General features: G+C 44.0%; 1 protein-coding gene across 5 annotated transcripts in view; it reads left to right on the top strand.

Moving 5' to 3' along the window:
* The window catches only part of ABLIM2 (actin binding LIM protein family member 2), a 124,981-nt gene extending 109,739 nt beyond the window's left edge, over positions 1-15,242 (top strand). For 4 of the 5 annotated variants that reach the window (XR_014792504.1, XR_014792503.1, XR_014792502.1 and 1 more), the window contains 5 exons: positions 1,812-1,956; positions 6,186-6,244; positions 9,953-10,007; positions 11,925-12,005; positions 14,198-15,242. Coding sequence is in view for 1 of the 5 variants with exons in the window: in XM_084859862.1 (XP_084715988.1) it covers positions 1,812-1,956; positions 6,186-6,244; positions 9,953-10,007; positions 11,484-11,491; positions 11,925-12,005; positions 14,198-14,311 (462 nt within the window). In the remaining 4 variants the exon portion in view is untranslated. Of the gene's footprint in view, positions 1-1,811; positions 1,957-6,185; positions 6,245-9,952; positions 10,008-11,483; positions 11,492-11,924; positions 12,006-14,197 lie in introns of all 5 variants that reach the window. The other variant, XM_084859862.1, reaches the window with a different exon arrangement.
* Positions 15,243-18,554: the final 3,312 nt, after the last annotated feature.

Genomic DNA, 18,554 nt, shown 5'->3' with positions numbered 1-18,554 from the left:
CCCAACTGACCAGTGGGTACATTTGGGATTTTGGGAGTGTATCATGGGTGCTCTCATACAGTGGCTGCCATGGTGGGCATGGCCAGTCACCAAACACCCATTTCCAGAAGGCGAACAGGTCAGGCTAAAAGAAAACTAACTTGCCCAAGAATTGAAGTACAAGGCAGAGGTGCATTCTGAGTTCCAAAATACAAAATCACTCTTTTGAACCCATTGTTTTGTGCTCCAACACCTATTTCACAGAGGGCACACTTCCAAACAAAACACTGGGCTGCAGCCACCCACCATTTTTATATTCGAAAAATGCCTCCAGGGCTCTTTATTCTTGAAAATAAAGATGGAGCAGCCGTGGAGGCTGCCACCTCACTTTGCAGCATACTGGCCTCCCATTTATTTTTTAACCAACAAAAACTTTAAAAAAACAACAACACAGGCAGGGCAGGTGGCTCTATGGGCACCAAGAGGGGTGCTCGTGGGCACATTAGTGCCAATGGACACCATGTTGGGGACCCTATGGCTAGATGCTTTGCTGAGCTAAGTGTATTGTTGTTGTTTATTTGGTCAGTCGCTTCCGACTCTTCTTGACTTCATGGACCAGCCCACGCCAGAGCTTCCTGTCGGCCACCCCCAGCTCCCCCAAGGTCGAGTCCGTCACCTCCAGAATATCATCCATCCATCTTGCCCTTGGTCGGCCCCTCTTCCTTTTGCCTTCCACTGTCCCTAGCATCAGCATCTTCTCCAGGGTATCCTGTCTTCTCATGATGTGGCCAAAGTACTTCAGCTTTGCCTTTAATGTCCTTCCCTCAAGTGAGCAGTCTGGCTTTATTTCCTGGAGTATGGACTGGTTTGATCTTCTTGCAGTCCAAGGCACTCTCAGAAGTTTCCTCCAGCACCACAGTCCAAAAGCATCTATCTTCCTTCACTCAGCCTTCCTTACGGTCCAGCTCTCGCAGCCATAGGTTACTACGGGGAATACCATTGCTTTCACTATGCGGACCTTTGTTGTCAGTGTGATGTCTCTGCTTTTCACTATATTATCAAGATTTGTCATTGCTCTCCTCCCAAGAAGTAAACGTCTTCTGATATCTTTCTAATGACTCGCATGAGAAGGGGAGGGGGCTTGCTGCAGCTGCTGCTGTCTTCTTCGGTTGATAGTTCATAAGGAGGAGGATCTCTGTAGTGTTTTTTCTCCACTTGATTCTCTAACAAAGCCCTATCCTTGCCTTATTTCCTCTGCCAGAGTCATCCCACTCTCCTAATCCATTTCCACTTGTCAGTCTTGGCCCCTCTCCTCATACCTGTCTTGTCACTTCTAGTGACACTCCTTGTAAGCCCTCAAGTCCAGGGACTGTGTCACACTGTTCTTCATGCTTATTAGCACACACTTGCCACCACATCATAGTAAATTGAGGAAGCAGAATTTCTGGACTGGAAACTATTTGCCACAGTCTTCTTTGTAAGGTGTGGAACATGGAGGATTCCCCCAGCAAACGAAAGAGAATTTACAGAATAACTCAACAGACTCAAGTCCTGCACTTAAAGGTGGTGAGACAATTAAATGACCCCTGAAACTGAAATTTACACAGCAAGCCTAAAAGGTTTCTGAAGTTGAAAAATAATACTGTAATCAGTCACTGTGATCAACAAGAAATCCATTCTCCCTCCCTAACATTCCAATGGGAAATACTATCCTGCTGGTACAAAAGGCTTTAAAAGTTGTTTTTACTTGCATGTTTCACCTGGAGAATCCTTACCTTTATAAATTTGATGGAAAGTATCAAAACTTTGATGCTGGGACTTATTCTTCTCAGCTAAAGTCCAGCTGGCTGACTTTGAAAGGGGACATGGATGCCAGAATGAATTCTCCAGTTCTGGATACTCAGTCACTCCCGCAAAGTCCTGGAACAGACAGGGAACTTCAGCGGTTGCACAGTAATGCAAACGCTGTCTATCTACGTAAGTACTGATTTGTTTTCTAATAAATGGACTGAGAACTAATTAACACAATCACTTCAAAAGATGGTTTATAGCAGTGCAGTGAAGGTACATTTAGGCCCCTAATGTGAAGGTTCAGTCTTCATCACATAAACATTCAGCTAAAACCATCATTTTATTTATTTATTTATTTATTTATTTATTGGCATGAAACTCAAATGTGTCTATGGGAAAAAGGCTGGAGCATGATAGGAGAATCAGGCCCTTTTCTTGAGTTATTGGGCTTCTCTACACAAAGCTTGTATCGTGTGCTTGCAATTGGTCACTCACAGAAGTTTGAGGGTCCTTTATACTATGTTGTCATTCTCCAGGGCCTCTCCCATGCTTTATAAACTTTATGACAGCTTTTTTTCTTAAAGGGGAAAATGCGGCAATAAATTCTGATCACAATTTGAAGTGCTCCAACGGCTGGTGGATTTCCAGAATCCCGCTATATATCACAGCACCATCTAGTGGCTGTATAATGAAATAGAACTTGCAGAGAAAGGAAATCCCCCCTGCCCCAAGCACATGTAAAGGAACTGATTAATCTTTCAAAAAATCTGGAAGCAGAAGCCCCAGTAAAGAGAGCCAGTGTGGTGTAGTGGCCAGAGTGTTGGACTAGGAGCCAGGAGATCTGGGTTCTAGTCCCCACTTGGCCATGGAAGCTCACTGGGTGACTTGGGCGAGTCACACACTCTCAGCCCAACCCACCTCACAGGGTTGTTGTTGTGAGGATAAAATGGAGGAGGAGGAGGATAATGTAAGCCGCCTTGGGTTCCTTGCAAGAGGAAAAAGGCGGGGTATAAATCAGTCAATCAATAACAAAGGTGTGGGGTAAAAGTGGTGTAGAGAAGCCCATCTTCAGTAGTGTAGTGGAGCCACGGCTTTTCTTTTTATTAGCAGGGATGTTGACATCATCTGCCCCCCCCCCCCGCCTCAGAATTCCCAGTCCCCTCTGAGCTTTGCTGCATTCCTCATAGTAGCGGGGGGGGGGGGGATGAATTTTTCCAGCCACAATATATAGTTGTGAGCGACCCCTGTTGTAATGCAGAGTTTTGGGGGGTGGCCTGTTCTTGAATGGGCAATTAAGACCTGTACAAAAGACCGTGTCCTGGTAGAGATGAATAATGCTAGAACTGGTTTGTTGACATGCATCAACGCAGCTGCCTGCAGTTTTCCACTTTTGTCTCCTCCTTGGGGGCATGGCTTTGGGGGCTGTCCTGATGGCTGCCTGCACTTCAGATTTTACCACTACAGCACTGGTTATTATTGGAGAAGCTAATATGCAGTGTTGGCATTGGAATGATCTCTGCATGTTTGTTCCTCCTCCTTTTTGTAATGTCTTATGCTAAGTGCAGAAGAGCAGATGTGGTGCATCCACATGCTTCACACACACACACACACACACACACACAAACACACACACGCTTTATTAATAGAGGCAGACTCCAGTTGTTAAGATGAACATATTTAACCCAGCATGGGAATAGCTGGAGATGATGCAAGCATGTGGAGATTATTATTGTAACTGCTGGATTTGTCCAAACACCTTTAGGCACTGTACTAATAGCTCTTCAGAGTTTGTCAGATCTCTGTCTTGCCAGTGTTCCCAAAAATACTTTGTTACAAAGTGTCTGATTAGAAAAACAAGGGGTAGATAGGAATCTAACCCTTGCCCCCGTTACACATATTTTTTTCAGAATCCAGGGAGTGTCCCTCTTTCAAAGGGCATCTCCACACCAGCCTAAAATCCTGCATTTAAAAGAGGCTTTCTGCTTCCTTTTTAAATGCAGGATCACAATGACTCCCTTTTTCACATGCTTCCTTTTCCCCCACCCCTTTTCCCCTCCTTCTCCCTGTATCTGAGTCTTCCATTCTCTTTCATTGATCTCACTCCTCTTCTTGCCGCTTTTCCTCTTTTCACGGAGGGAACTCAAGCGGAACACAAGGGGGTAATTTGATAGCTCATTATCTGCGATCTATTTAAAAACCGAAGGAAGGGCATTTAGTGCAGGAGATGCCCTGGAGGGTCATGGTGTCATGTATGGGGCCTGCAAACTTCCGTGAAGGAGCCATCTCAATCACAGGATAAAAGCTCCATGTGAAGAAAGCCAAAGAATCAGTAGCCCTGTCCAAGCATTCCACATCCTCCCACAATGAGGGTGAGTGGGGAGGAGCGCACTAGACCCACCCCATGCCATTGCAGTCCCCAGCATGCAGGGGGGGCTCTGCAGTGGGGATCCCACTCTACTAGTGTGGGCTCGCTGTGTGATGTGTAACCCTGATTTCCCAATGTGTGGAGGGACTTGAGGATGGCCACGGAAGGGGAGGAACGAGCAAACCCGTTCCCACTCTCCCTCAAGTGATACTAATGATTTGAAGAAAATCAGCCCTTGATAATGACTTATAAATCTCTTACATCCATATTTTTTTATTTATTTATTGCATTTATATCCCGCCATTTTTCCTTTGGTAAGAAACCCAAGGTGGCATACATAATCCTCCTTCTCTCCATTTTATTCTCACAACAACAACCCTGTGAGGTAGGCTGGGCTGAGAGTCTTTAAGTCATATCTGAGTGAGGCCAGTGCTTCCTGCTCTCACCCTGAATGGGCGGATAATTTTGCCCCATTTTTCAGGACCCTCAGAATTATTGCCCATTTTACATGTGGAAATCTTTTCCATGAAACGTGCCCCCGCACTTTGACTCAGCCCTTCATGCAATGGACACTAACATTGTCCATTCAATTAGTTAATTAATAACTAATTAATTTCCTTGCATTATCTGAAAGTCTTCTTCCTGTATAAATTCTGTTGGGTCACCCATCCAGTAACTACTTTTAATTTTATTTCCATTGTTTTTCAAAATTTATTACATTATCAGCTTCAGCACTCCAAAAGAGAAAGAGTTCTGTGTGATTCCATAGATGCTAGATCTTTGCCTTATTTAGCAATAAGGATAAGAATTACTCCTTTGAAGTTTCTGGGAACTTGGTTAGCTATTACACTTTCACAAGCAGGACCTGCAACAAAATGTTGCAGTATGAAGTGTACCCCTGTACAGTGTTTCAGCCTTACCTTCTTCGGAGAAACCACATTCAATTCCCCCTCTCCCCTGCTGTTCTGCCCCTGTTCCCACAGGCACTCAGCATTCTGTGACCACTGAGCCCTCATCGGGCTGTCTCTTGGGAAAGAGTTTGCTTTTGCTAAATACTTTTTCTATTTCCACAAACCCTGGGGTTATCCTGAGCCTACTGATATCCCCCTTTTGTTGCACTTTAGCTGCATAGCCATTATAACCACCACCTGAGTTCCCCATTAGTGTTTATGATGATTGTACACTCAGGTAAGTACAGGAGCTAAAATTACCTTAAAACATCTACAGTATTCCCCTATAAATCTTGTTCACTTTTCCTTCTGAATTCTTTTGTCCTCATGTAACGTTTGACTCACACATGGGGCTTTTCAGCTCCCCCTTCCTGTCATGACCTCCAGCCCTCAGTCTTTACAGTGTGCGGCACTCTTAAATGGGGACACTCTGCCTGAAATTTGACAGACAGCCTGGAGGGAATAATCTGCGTATTTCATTCCATTTGGATTTAAAATGAGAAAGTAATAGGCAGCTGAAGACAAGGTGTGTGTGTGTGGGGGGGGGTGTGTCTCCAATTACAAATAGCGATGACTGAAATATGGATTGAAATCCAAATTAATTCATCCTGAATTTTTAAAAAAATCATATTTAGTTATGAAATAATTACATTATGAAAATATTTTAAAATACAAAAATGAAAAAAAAAATTCCAAGTGCACATCCCTAATAAATGCATACTAAAGCCCCAGACCCATTTAAACATTTATTTTCCTCCCACCTTCCTCTTTGGGTGTAATAGAACTAGAAAGATGGAAATGCAGTGGAAATTCAGCCCTCCCATTTCCAGCATGGACTCCATCCAGAGTTAAGTATATTAGTATGTTGCTACAGTAAAATAATGAATAATTTAAAATCAGCTACATTTTTACATAAACTTAGAACAAATGTGGTAGATGCTGCCTTCATTTTGATCTATTTGACAAGGCCTTTTTTTTTTTTTTTTACAATATGACTTAAATACTTGAGATGAGCTCTTCCTTATTGTTTTTTTGTAATCTACGCCCAGGTAAGAACATGCATTTTACAAAATCTCTCTTCTTTTCTGTGTCTTTTATAGGATTTCCATATTCCAAATCTGCTTCTCTTCCTGACTATGGAAAGAATGGGTTACACCATGTAGGTAGACATAAAAATGTCTAAATGCAATGCCAGCCTTGGTCAGACTGATGAACTATTTAGCCTTCTGTGCTTAGGAAACTGCCTTGTGCCAGGTCAGACTATTTGTCCATCAGGCCTAGTATTGTCTACTCTGCCTGGCAATGACACTTCAAGATCTCAGGCACAGGTCTTTCACATTGCTTGAGATTTGGTTGTTTTTTTAAACTGGAGAGATTTCTCAGGGCTTGAACCTCGGAACTTCTGCAAACAAGGCATGTGCTCTACCACTGAGCTTCCACTCCTTCTACCAGCGGCATGCCTGCATTTTGGCAATGAATGACCAGCATGGCTAATCAGCATCAAACCTTCCAAACACACCTCTAATCCACTTCAGAATCAAGTTAAGCTAAGAGCCATCTCCATATCTTCTTGCCTTGTGCGACAAGTGAAAAAGCATCACTGCCATTTTACTTGCTGAAATCTATTAACCTCATTAGTTAAGCATCACCAAAGAGTGGTGTGTGTTTTTACAAGCAGCAACATGGTATAAAAAATTAACAAAACTGAATTTAAGTATGATATATGCTACATCAGCACAAACAGCGTATCTTATGTAAACCAACAGTGGAACAAATGCCCTTCTGTGGCACCATTACCAGCTTCCCTCATACACCAAATAGCAGCATCAGGGGAATGGTCTTCATTGAGCTGATGCCATTGGGGAAAGGGCTAAATCCCTTTCCCGTGTGCCCTGGTATCAATCCCGATAAGAGCCCCCCATGGCTGCTATTAAGAAATCAGTACAAAAAGGAGTACAACCGTTGATAAACCAAACCCCCAAATGCCATTTTTTGATGCTGCTATTAAGAAAAACCAGGCACATTAAATGTGATCATGCCTTTATCATAATGTGCAGTTTGGTCATCCGATATTAATGTTAACATTAATGATGTTAATAATGTTCTTCCTTTAAAAAGAAGGAAAATAATAACCCTGACAACATTCATAAAAAAAATGATAGATTGACAGATGATACTTTAGAGTAGTCAAGATTGTAAGGCTCTCCTACAAGCAAAGTTAAAAGTAAAATGAGAAAATGCAGTGAATTAACGTAAATATGAATTTTACATTAATTAACAAAGTTAAATAATAATGCAGGCATTTACATTACTTCAGTAAGATGATTACCAGTGCAATCCTATACATGTCTACTCAGAAAGAAGGAAAGGTTCTTCCTTGTGCAAGCACCAAGTCATTACTGACTCCTAGAGGGACACTGCTTTTGCTGGCGTTTTCCTGGCAGACTGCATAACAGGGTGGTTTGCCATTGCCTTCCCCAGTCATGACCACCTTTCCCCCAGCAAGCTGGGTCCTCATTTTACCGATCTCGAAAGGATGGAAGGCTGAGTCGACCTGAGCTGGCTACCCAAGACCCGGCTTCTGCTGGGATCAAACTCAGGTTATGGGGAGAGTTTCGGTTGCAATACTGCCACCTACCTCTCTGTGCCACACAAGGCTCTACTCAGAAGTAAGTCACATTGAATTCAATGAGACTTACTCCCAGGTAATTGTATATAGGATTGCACTCCAAAAGGTTTGTTAACTAAGATAATTAACTAATATATTAAAGATAGCCCTTTTGGACGCTGAATGTTGGCTGACTGGAGATCTTTCACACAGCATCAACAACGCTGTTTTGTTGTTTTTGTTGTCGATCATATTAGGATTTTTTCACAGCTTATAAAACACTTGTACAAGATGTAGTCCTTAAAAATAGCAATGCTATGCCTACTGAATAAATTAAAAATGGACTCTAATGCCATATTAAATTATGAATGTTTCAATATTTACACTCCAGAATTTCTTAGTATAAATATTTATAGGCATAGATTTGTTGTTTCTTCACTTTCATATCATATAGGTAAAGTATTAGGTAAAGTATTATATTAAAGGTTATAGAAGATGGATTTTTTTCCCTGTGTTCCCCTTTAATTATTTATTTGTTTGTTTAAGATAATTCCTCTGCTTTTTAGGGCCAAGCCCTCACAAGGCAACTTCTAACATATTAAGGGGGCAATCCTATGGCTGCTAGACAGAGGCTAGACAGCCACAGGATATGCTTTTTTCTGGGAACTGAAATCAGTTCCTGGAAAACCAACCTCCCCCGACTTCCGCACTGCCTTGGAGGCAGTGCAGAGAAGCCCCATCCTTCACGCTTGGAAGAGGAGTGTGGAGCGGCTGAAAAGGGACGGGGCTGGGGCGTTCTAGGGCGGGGAGAGCAGAACTGCGTGCAGCCTCCTCTCTTGTTCAGCCCCCCCCCCCCCCCCAGCTAGACAGTCGAAAATGGCTGTCTAGCAGAAAAAGCAGGGCAAGAGAGGCATGGAGGGAACGATTCCCCCGCTCCCCGTGCTTCTCCTGCCTTGCTTTGGATAGGCAGTCACCTCCGAGTTCAGAGGCGGCCGCCTATCTAGATAGGATTGCGCCCTAAAATACACTAGAAATAATTAATGAATAAGAATAGAAAAAACGAATAAGGACCACAATAGAGTCCAACAGCAAGATAATAACAATAAGGCTGGTAAAACAGGGAATCCTTCCCAACAGTTGTTCAGTTGTTAAGTCGTGTCTGACTCTTCATGCCCCCATGGACCATAGCACGCCAGGCCTTCCTGTCCTCCGCTCTCTCCCGGAGTGTGCTCAAGTTCATATTCATTGCATCAGTGATGCTGTCTAGCCATCTCATCCTCTGCCGTCCCCTTCTCCTTTTGCCTTCAATCTTTCCCAGCATCAGGGTCTGTCCTTCCAATGAGCAGTCAGGGTTGATTTCCTTTAGGATTGACTGATTTGACCTCCTTGCAGTCCAGGGGACGCGTAAGAGTCTTCTCCAGCGCCACAGTTCGAAGGCATCAATTCTTCGGCGCTCAGCCTTCCTTATAGTCCAGCTCTCACAGCCACACGTAACTACTGGGAAACCACAGCTTTGATTATACGAACCTTTGTCGGCAAGGTGATGTCTCTGCTTCTTACTGTGCTGTCTAGGTTTGCCATAGCTTTCCTCCCAAGGAGCAAGCGTCTTTTAATTTCATGGCTTCAGTCACCGTCTGCGGTGCTCTTGGAGCCCAAGAAAATAAAATCTGTCACTGCTTCCATTTCTTCCCCTTCCATATGCCAGGAAATGACGGGGCCAGATGCCATGATCTTAGCTTTTTTACAATACAACATCGCTATTACATAAAATTAATTAAAACTATATTTGCTTCAATGTCCACTTTAATTCAGCTTAAACCCAGCATCACCAGGATATCTTTAACCAGAGAAAGGGTGTTTCCAGACTGAGGACTCATGTTTCTTTTAACTTTATGTAAATAAGTTATCTTTGTATTGAGGTCTACTATCTTGTTTTGTTTTGTTTTGTGATTTATAGCTAGTCTGCCTTTTCCTCCTTAGCAGTTTTTTTATGGTAAGAAAAGATAAGAACTGGTGGGAAAACATGGGAGAGTCAGAAAGTGTCACCATCTGGACTCCCGTAAAATTTTGTGTTTGAGGCAAGGCAACTACGTGCAGGACATAAAGCCTTGCCTGGAAGCACCCAGAGTGGCTCAACACAAACGTGTGTTTTGGTGCCCTTTCGACGGCTGGCGATGACAGCGCCTTATGAACTTCCATAGGAATAGAATCCCACAGACATGAATATTGTACAAAAATCCATCTTTCTTTCTGTTCTAGGCTGCAGATATGACCCAATACGACACTGATCAGGATGCTGCTTGGGGCAAGAGAGGTATGCCACAACATCATTTTAGCCAGCACTGCCATCCCATGTCTGCCTTGCAAAGGGCGGGGCTGGGGGGGGGGTCCCAAACACAGGACTTTTCAGTGAGTTCTGCTAATACCGCATAGCCTTCAGGCGCTTACCAAAACTGAGCATGCAGCAGCCATCAGATGGCTTTAGAGCTCTGCCTAGATGCTCAGGCAAACCTCGGACTGCTGTTTACAATGTAGGATACATTTAAAATGTAATGAATTTGTATTAACGCAGCAGTTGCAAACTTTGCATCAAATTACCAGCGTACATTGCTTGTGCAACTAATAACGTTAAGGATGTTCAGACCACTTCAGTGAGAGAGGTCAGCTGAGTGTGCAGCTGCCAGCAGTGATCTCAGACCCTCAGGGATGGTATAGATCAGGGGCCGGCAACCTTTTCGGGCTTGCGGGCAGATGTGACCTTTGGAGAGGAGCCACAGGCACATTTTACCTTTTTTCAGCATCATGGGCACATTTTACAGTTTTTTTTCAGCCCCTAGACACGTTTTATTGCCTCCTTTCCATGGATTCCCACTTCTGTTGCCCCCCACCTTCCTGGATTCCTACTTTTCTTGCTCTCTTTCCACTGTCCTTGCCTTCCTTGTGCCCCATGCTTGAGATTCCCCCCTTCTGCTGCCTACCTCTGCTACGACCACCTCAGCAGTCACTAAGATTTAACCGGGAATTAGGAAGATGGCAGACTGGGGGACTTCTTTCCCCAGTCTGCCAACTTCCTGCATACTGGTGAGGGCCTTGTGGCTGCTGAGGCGAGGGGGGCAAAGGCTGGGGAAGGTGCATACGGGTGGGTGGAGTAGAAATGTGTGTGTGGGGGGTAAGGTTGGTGCATGGGGGATGGGGGGTCTTGGTATGCACTCTCGGGGGTCCTGGTGGGTGCCAGTGCACCCACAGGTGCTGTGTTGCTGACCCCTGGTTTAGATCATTGGTCTCCATTGGTCTCACCTAAAGTGAGTTGCCATAACAATGCTGCCATCATATGAATGAAAGGTAATAGAAGTACATGTTTCAGGCAGAGGTGTGTCCCGGTCTGAAAGGATTGAAGAGTACTGGTTTAAATGCTACCCGTCACATGAGTGTCTTCCCCCCAAACCCTCTTTCATCTGGTATTGCTTCATGTGGGTGTGCTAATATTGAAATGCTTTTTAGCCCACCCTTGCTCAATTGTACAAACCATATGCCAATACGACTGCTATTGAGGATATTCCAGAACTGGTATGCATACATTAGATGTGTGTTACTGATTGATATATGGGGCAAAGAGCATTTCAATATGACAGCTTCCAAATGGAGAGGCTCCACAGAGTAAATCTTTTTGACAGTACTCACATGAGGAAAGTAATGCCTAAACTCATTCTCAAAATGTAGCATATGAACAACAGCCAGGTCTACTCTAATCTACACTTTTATTAATTTATTTATTTTTGGTCTCTTACAGAATACAAGGTAAAGTATGCTGTTAACACTGGAAGAATGTTGAGAATCACCCCGCTGCCAGCCCTGCCATTGGGCAGAGGGACGCAGCCGCCTCAGGTTGCAGGTGCTGGGAGGTGGGGGGCCGGAGGACAGAGCTGTGTGCGCCACGCCGCCTCCCCTGTGCCCCCTCAGTGAGCCTGCTGCCCTCACATGTGCTGTCTTCTTGCCAATGGTGAAGTAAGATTCCGCTGCCAGTCCAGAATGGAGAGGGGGTGCCATCTTGTCCTCTTTTCCTCGGGCAACAAAATGTCTTGGGTGACCCTGAATCAGCCCTTCTTAGCAAGATTCATTGTATTCCTTTTTTCTCCTTTACTCATGTAAAATGTATCCATAAATTTGTACATACATTCACGTATGTACCATTTACATTTTTCTAGGCGTCATACCTTTTCTTTTGTAATAGGTCTATCCATATGAAACACTTATTGTAACGAATAGAGTTCGGGTGAAACTACCAAAAGATGTTGATAGAACCAGGTTGGAGGTAAGAAAGGCATCTGCTTATCATTCTCAAAACGGTACAGTTCAAAATGATTTGATTGCAATGGGCAGAACCCCCTCATGTGGATTCAGAATGGGCTTGGGTAATACAAATTATTTTCCAAGATATCAGAAAATAACTCATCTGGAGTCCATTCAAGTTGGGATTCTGTCATGCTCAAGAGACAACATCAGGAGCATCAGATTTACCTGAGATGGGGGTGGACAATTTATGGCCCTCCTGATGGTTTGGTTTACAATGCCCATCATCCCTCACCATTGGATATGCTAGCTAGGTCTGAGGGGAGTTGTGGACCATAAATACCTGTGGCCCCCCAGTTCTGGAGTTCTGGAGGGCCATAAGCTGCCCACGCCTGTTAAGGACTGGAGCCAAGGAGCAAAGGGTTAAACTTCCACTCCATACTTGCTGCAGCCCCAACTCCAGCTGATGCTATTTGCATTTTTAAAAAACCTGCCCCTTAAATGCCAAGATGCATTTGACATCACATCTAGTTTGGCCTTCAGCTGTCCAAACAGAATGTGGCATTTACAACTCTACATTATTTCGGAGCAGGATATTTAAAGGATCACAGTTTCCCACCTGATTCTGCCCTCCTGGTCAGTTATCTGAGGGAGGCCCCGCTCTGTATCCCACCATCGCTAGAAGTGCCATTGGTGATATGCCATTGGTGATATGGGAAGCTCTTTAATGAGCTTCCGCCACACATTAAAAACATGGTTGTTCAGGCAGGCATTTGGGGTGGGTTAGGGTAATTTTGGAAATGTGATGTTTTAATGTAGAATTTTATTGTTCTGAACTGTTTTTGTTGTACATCACCCAGAGTGGCTGGGTGACCAGCCAGATGAACGATTAAATAAATAAGTAAGTAAGTAAGGGACAGGGCATCCAAACTCTGGAACTCCCTGTCTTGGCTTCTCTACTGACTTTTGGTATATACAGGAGGTGATAGTGCTTTCTCTTGTTCCTGTGCATTTTTTCACTCTTTTTTTGCTGCTGCCATTGCTTGCTTTCTCTATTTAAAAGAGTTTAAGGTGTCACTTGAGTTGTTTTTTATACTTTTTTTTAACGTTCCTGGTGGTTCCACATGGACCCATAGCCTGGATTCCACCAGGAAAAGGGCCTTCAGTGTGGTGGCCTCCTTCCTGTGGAATTCCCTGCCTTTGAAGGTCAGGATGGTGCTTTCTGATGCCTCCTGAAGACATTGTTATTTTGGGAGGCCTTCCTTGAGTGACCAGGCAGTTTATTAAATTCAACCTTATTGGAATTTGTCTTTTTAAAAAAATGTTTCAACTGTTTTAACCTTGTGTTTTATTCTTTTATCTTTGTTGTTCACTGCTCTGAAATCTTCTGATGTGGAGCAGTATATAAGTACTGTAAAATAAATAAATACATACATGCATACATACATACATACATAAACAATAACTGTAAGCTGCCTTAGAGGCCCCTCTGGGCAGGACAGAAAGGCAAGTATAAATATTTTAATAAATAACTAAAGGCCAATGTCCTTCCACTGAGTCATATATGAGACATCATTTTCAGGAATGGAGGTGGCTGAGCAGGAACAGGAACACAAAAATAGGACCATACAAAGTAGAGCAGAACTCATGGCTAAATTACATGTTATGGCAGACGCAGAAGCCCTATACAGACATGTGTCTGCTTCCATGTAGGGCAAAAGCGTGTAGGGCGACATGGATGTGCATGTAAGCCCTGCCCCCAACGTCCCCACATGCAGGCTTCTGTGCAGACCTCCACGCATTAAGCGTAAAGATCTGAAGAGGGCTCTGTGAGCACGTTCAGCTGAACATGCTTACAGAGTTCCCATGAACGTGAATATGAACCCTGAATAGGGCGGGAGTTGTGGCTGGAAATAGCATCCCCAAGCCACATTCCCTACCCCCTCATGTGTAGTTCAACTTGCTCTTCATATGATACCCTGGTGTGTGTGATCATGGCTTGGATCTTAAAATTAGCATAAGGAAGTTCACAGAAGGAAAGTGTCCCATCCCCCCCCCCCCCAAAGCTGTCCTGAACATATGCTTTCTGTGGAAAGATTTCCAGAAGATGTTACAAATTTGATATAAATCTTAACATATTTATTTCTTGTACAATATATAAATGGGAGGACATTTAGTTTAGAAGTACTTCTGATACTTTCTTTCTTTTTCAAGCGGCACCTGTCCCCTGAAGAGTTCCAGGAAGTCTTCAAAATGAGTGTTGAACAATTTGAACGGCTTGCACTTTGGAAGCGGAATGAGCTAAAGAAAAAGGCTTTGCTTTTCTAGCCTCCCATCGACCAACAGAAATGTGCTTAATGAAAACAAACTACACATTTGCCACAACTTACCATGTACACTTGCTGTAGACCCTTTGCCCAGCTTCATATGTTAGGGGTGGGGAAGCAGAAGCAAAGAGAAAAAACATGGCATTTGTGTGACCCAGATGAATATCTCAGTAAGTGCTGGGTCTTTAAAGAATATAACAAATCTTGCTTTAAATTAATGATTGCTTTAACTGTTGCTTGTTGCAAAAAAGTAATTTTAAATAGGAAGGAAATAGGTGTCACTTGGACAAAAAACAATATAGCCAGCTACCATTTTGTTTCTACATTTTGCACTAGTGAGCAAAACTTGTACAAAATTAAAACAGAGATGGAACACAAAACTTCCCCAGGAGAAAAAAAAAGTGCTACTTTGAAGCAAATGTGATGAAGGCCAAAGAGAAGCATGTGAGTAAGTCACTCTTGCCAGTGTTTTGTGTGTGACATCTTTTTAGGAATAAAAGCAAACCTATATTAAAGCACTTTAAGTCTCATTCTCTCACTTAAATATAAGCTACTATTTCAAAAGTAATGTAGCAAATGAAAGAAATAGCTATCAAAACTTTTATTTTAGTAAAAATAGACTGTAATGTAAATGTGTCCAGTTCAATCTACAACCCGCTTTATACAAAGTACTTGATTTAAAATGTGTGAACTGTTTACTTTAGTGGGACAAAGTTCCCCTAAATCTAAGTACTTTGGGTTAACTCAGCTGGGGGTCATGTAGAAATTTAATCTTCATTTCAGAAAAATAAGTAAATTCTTCTGTGGAAATGTCATAAGACTGTGCAATTCTGACTGTGTATTTCTATTTTTTCTACATTTCACTCTGGTACAAAGAATGTGTAACTAATCTTGATTCTATGCATACACTGGTGTCCACATTAAAAATATTGTTTTGTAACTAAATGTTATATGGCTTGTTACTCCGTTTTGGCCTCATTTAAGGAGGTACTGTTACAGTGAAAAGTAGATGTACAATAAAAAATAATTCACATACAACAACACCCCATTAGTAATATAAAATCATTTGTCTTTGAGCATTTGCATGTTCTTGTACAAAGAGCCCTCTGCAATGCTACAGTGGGTGCAGGAATATTAATAAGTTAAGATCTCTTCAGCTAAAATAAAATAACACATTTAGGCTGAAATCCTATATGTACTTACCTGGGAGTACGTCCAATTGAACTCGGTGGTGCTTACTTTTGAACAGACCTGTGCAGAATTGCACTGTTAGGCTGGCTACTCAGTCCAGTCTTAACCCTGTGGTCAAAATGTTTGGGATTTATCTTAGGTGAATTAGTTTAGTACTGGGTTGTAAATAAATAGAGATGGGCCAAACCTGGAAGAATTCCACAGCTTAATCTGTACAACACATTGGGTGCTGGATTTCTATGGAATTTCTAGAACCCACACAAATTCTGATTGGTGTGTGACTTTGGGCGATCAGTGGGGAAACAGTCGGCGTCAGTTGTTTCCCCCACCCACGTGTGCAGCAGTCGAATGCCTAGTATTAATAACACTTTAATTACCCATGCCATGTTGTGGGTTGCTGCATCATCCAAACCCAGTGCACGGTGCGGGTGTAGTGCATTTTCACCCACCCTACAACCCACAGCTTGCAATATGGGTTGTAGAGTGAGTGAAAATGCACTATGCCTGCATTGTGCGCTGGGTTTGGGCAACCCATAATGCAGTGTGGGTGATTAGGGTAATCCCAGTCACATGACTGGCATGTGCAGGGTGGGAGAAACAACTGACGCTGCATTGTTTCCCCTGCTGATTGTCTGAGCAACCTCTGTGTGGGGGGTGTAGGGGATGGTTTCTTGGGATCTGCAAGACTCCCTGATGATCTGGGCATCGCTATGCCTTGCAGATGCCTCTAGATGCTGGTGTACCTACGATAGCAGCTGGATGTTGTAGCCTAGCAGTTTGCAGCAGCAGTGCCAGTTGGAAGCAGGGAGAAAATAGAAAGAGGAAGGACACATACCGCATGCAATCAGGAATGGATTGTAAGTGGCCACAACTTGTATTGGCTGCAGCTCAGAGTTCTTACACAACGTATGACACGGACCCAGTCTTCGGGCAGTCCAACTGCTAGCCAGTTCTCCATCCCAACCTGCCTTCTGGGGTAACATAGGGGTGGCAGGATTTTGGGGGACCCACCACACCATGGGCTGGTCACATTGGTCTCTCCTGTGATCTGGGCATGTGGCAGGCAGCATGCCAGTCCCTGAGCTGGGCTGGAGCCTTGGGCCCTACCCCCAAGATTCCTTATGGGGCCCCTTCCACACACACACACTTTTGGGGATAACCCCCAGTTATCCCCTTGAAATGGATCTGGCCCAAGGCCCACTGCACCCATAATACCAAAATTGTGACAGGGTTAAGCAGCACAAGCAATGCTTCATGCACCTATTGCTGTGAGGAAGGCAAACCCTCCATAAACATATGGCCCAATCTCATCCATGGGTAACAGTCCTCCCCAGCCCTGTCAACTGGTGGCTAACTTTAGTCCATAGCAATAAAACCAGTTCAGGAGGTTCGCTGGGAAAGTCTGTGCCAGCACTAGCTGGAGCCTTGGGGGGGGGACGACTCCAATATATGCCCTTGGAGTGGACTGGAGAGGGTACTTCCCCTCCCAGGTTTGTTGCCAAGGCCCTGCCCCTGGGAATCAGCGTGCACCACTGATTGGCTCCTGGGGGTTCTCCCAGGCTGCAGCACAGCCGCGTGGTCCTTCGGGCCAGTCAGCCATGCAGCAAGAGAATGTTGGCTCCCTCCGCCCTTGGCACCAGTATGTCAGCGCAAACAAGGATCCCATTAAGTGGGGACCTGGGCTTTCTGCTGGCTGCCACCAGATGACTCTTCATCAGAAACGAGGGCCCACTCAACTTCACACAGACTGTAACTTTGAGGTGCCAGTGCAGGCCAATAATATTGACCATCATGTCTGCTTAGAGGTCTCTACTCAAGTCTAGCATAGCAGCCAGAACCTGACAGCGATTTCAATGTCCGCTGCACTCCTCTCTATCGCCCAGATGCACACCGAATCTGTCCCAAACTGGGCCATTCAAAACCTGCCCCAAACCATAATTTATAAATGTCCTAGGTATAATTCAAGTTGTTCCAACCAACTCTCCAAAGGTTGGATCCAGGCTTAGTCACATTTAGAGTAGGCCCATTGGCTCCGACCCCAAGTAAATATTTTAGATTGCATCTCAGACATTGAACACATTATTTTGACCCGAGTTCCATTAATTCAATCAACTCTGGGGCCAGTTCATACAATTACCAGTTGGCAGTAGTATGCACACACAGAAAACAACAGAATGACATTTAATAGGGATAAATGCCAAGTTCTGCACCTAGGAAAAAGAAACCAAATGCACAGTTACAAGATGGGGGATACACTACAGGTGAGAAGGATCTTGGCATTGTTGTCGATCACAAGCCGAATATGAGCCAACAATGTGATGTGGCTGCAAAAAAGGCAAATGCTCTTTCGGGCTGCATTAATACAAGCATAGCTTCCAGATCCTGGGAAGTACTAGTTAGGCCTCATCTGGAGTACTGTGTCCAGTTCTGGGCACCACACTTTAAGAAGGATGCAGACAAGCTGGAGAGGGTTCAGAGGAGGGCAACAAAGATGATCAGGGGACTGGAATCAAAGCCCTATGAAGAGAGGCTGAAAGAACTGGGCATGTTTAGCCTTGAGAAGAGAAGACTGAGGGGAGATATGATAGCGCTCTTCAAGTACTTGAAAGGTTGTCACAGAGAGGAAGGCCAAGATCTCTATCATCCCAGAGTGCAGGACACGGAATAATGGGCTCAAGTGACAGGAAGCCAGATTCCAGCTGAACATCAGGAAAAACATCCTGACTGTTAGAGCGATATGACAATGGAACCAATTCCCTAGGGAGGCGGTGGGCTCTCCCACACTGGAGGCGTTCAAGACGAGGCTGGACAGCCATCTGTTGGGGATGCTCTTGACTTGGATTCCTGCATTGAGCAGGGGGTTGGACTCGATGGCCTTGTAGGCCCCTTCCAACCCTACTATTCTATGATTCTATAATTCTAAACAACATATGTTGAATGAATGCAGTATGGATGGGGAATGCTCCTTCCCTGTCCAAAAAAGAGAGCCAATTACGCACAGATCTGGTGTACATGTGTATATATGTACAGCTCATGTTTGATCAATAGAAGGA

The sequence above is a fragment of the Heloderma suspectum genome, chromosome 5, assembly GCF_057233095.1.
Source record: "Heloderma suspectum isolate Gila_16-S chromosome 5, 16-S_ref, whole genome shotgun sequence".
Taxonomy (NCBI): domain Eukaryota; kingdom Metazoa; phylum Chordata; class Lepidosauria; order Squamata; family Helodermatidae; genus Heloderma; species Heloderma suspectum.
Note: the sequence above shows the minus strand (reverse complement) of the source record. Positions and strands in the feature narration are given on the sequence as shown.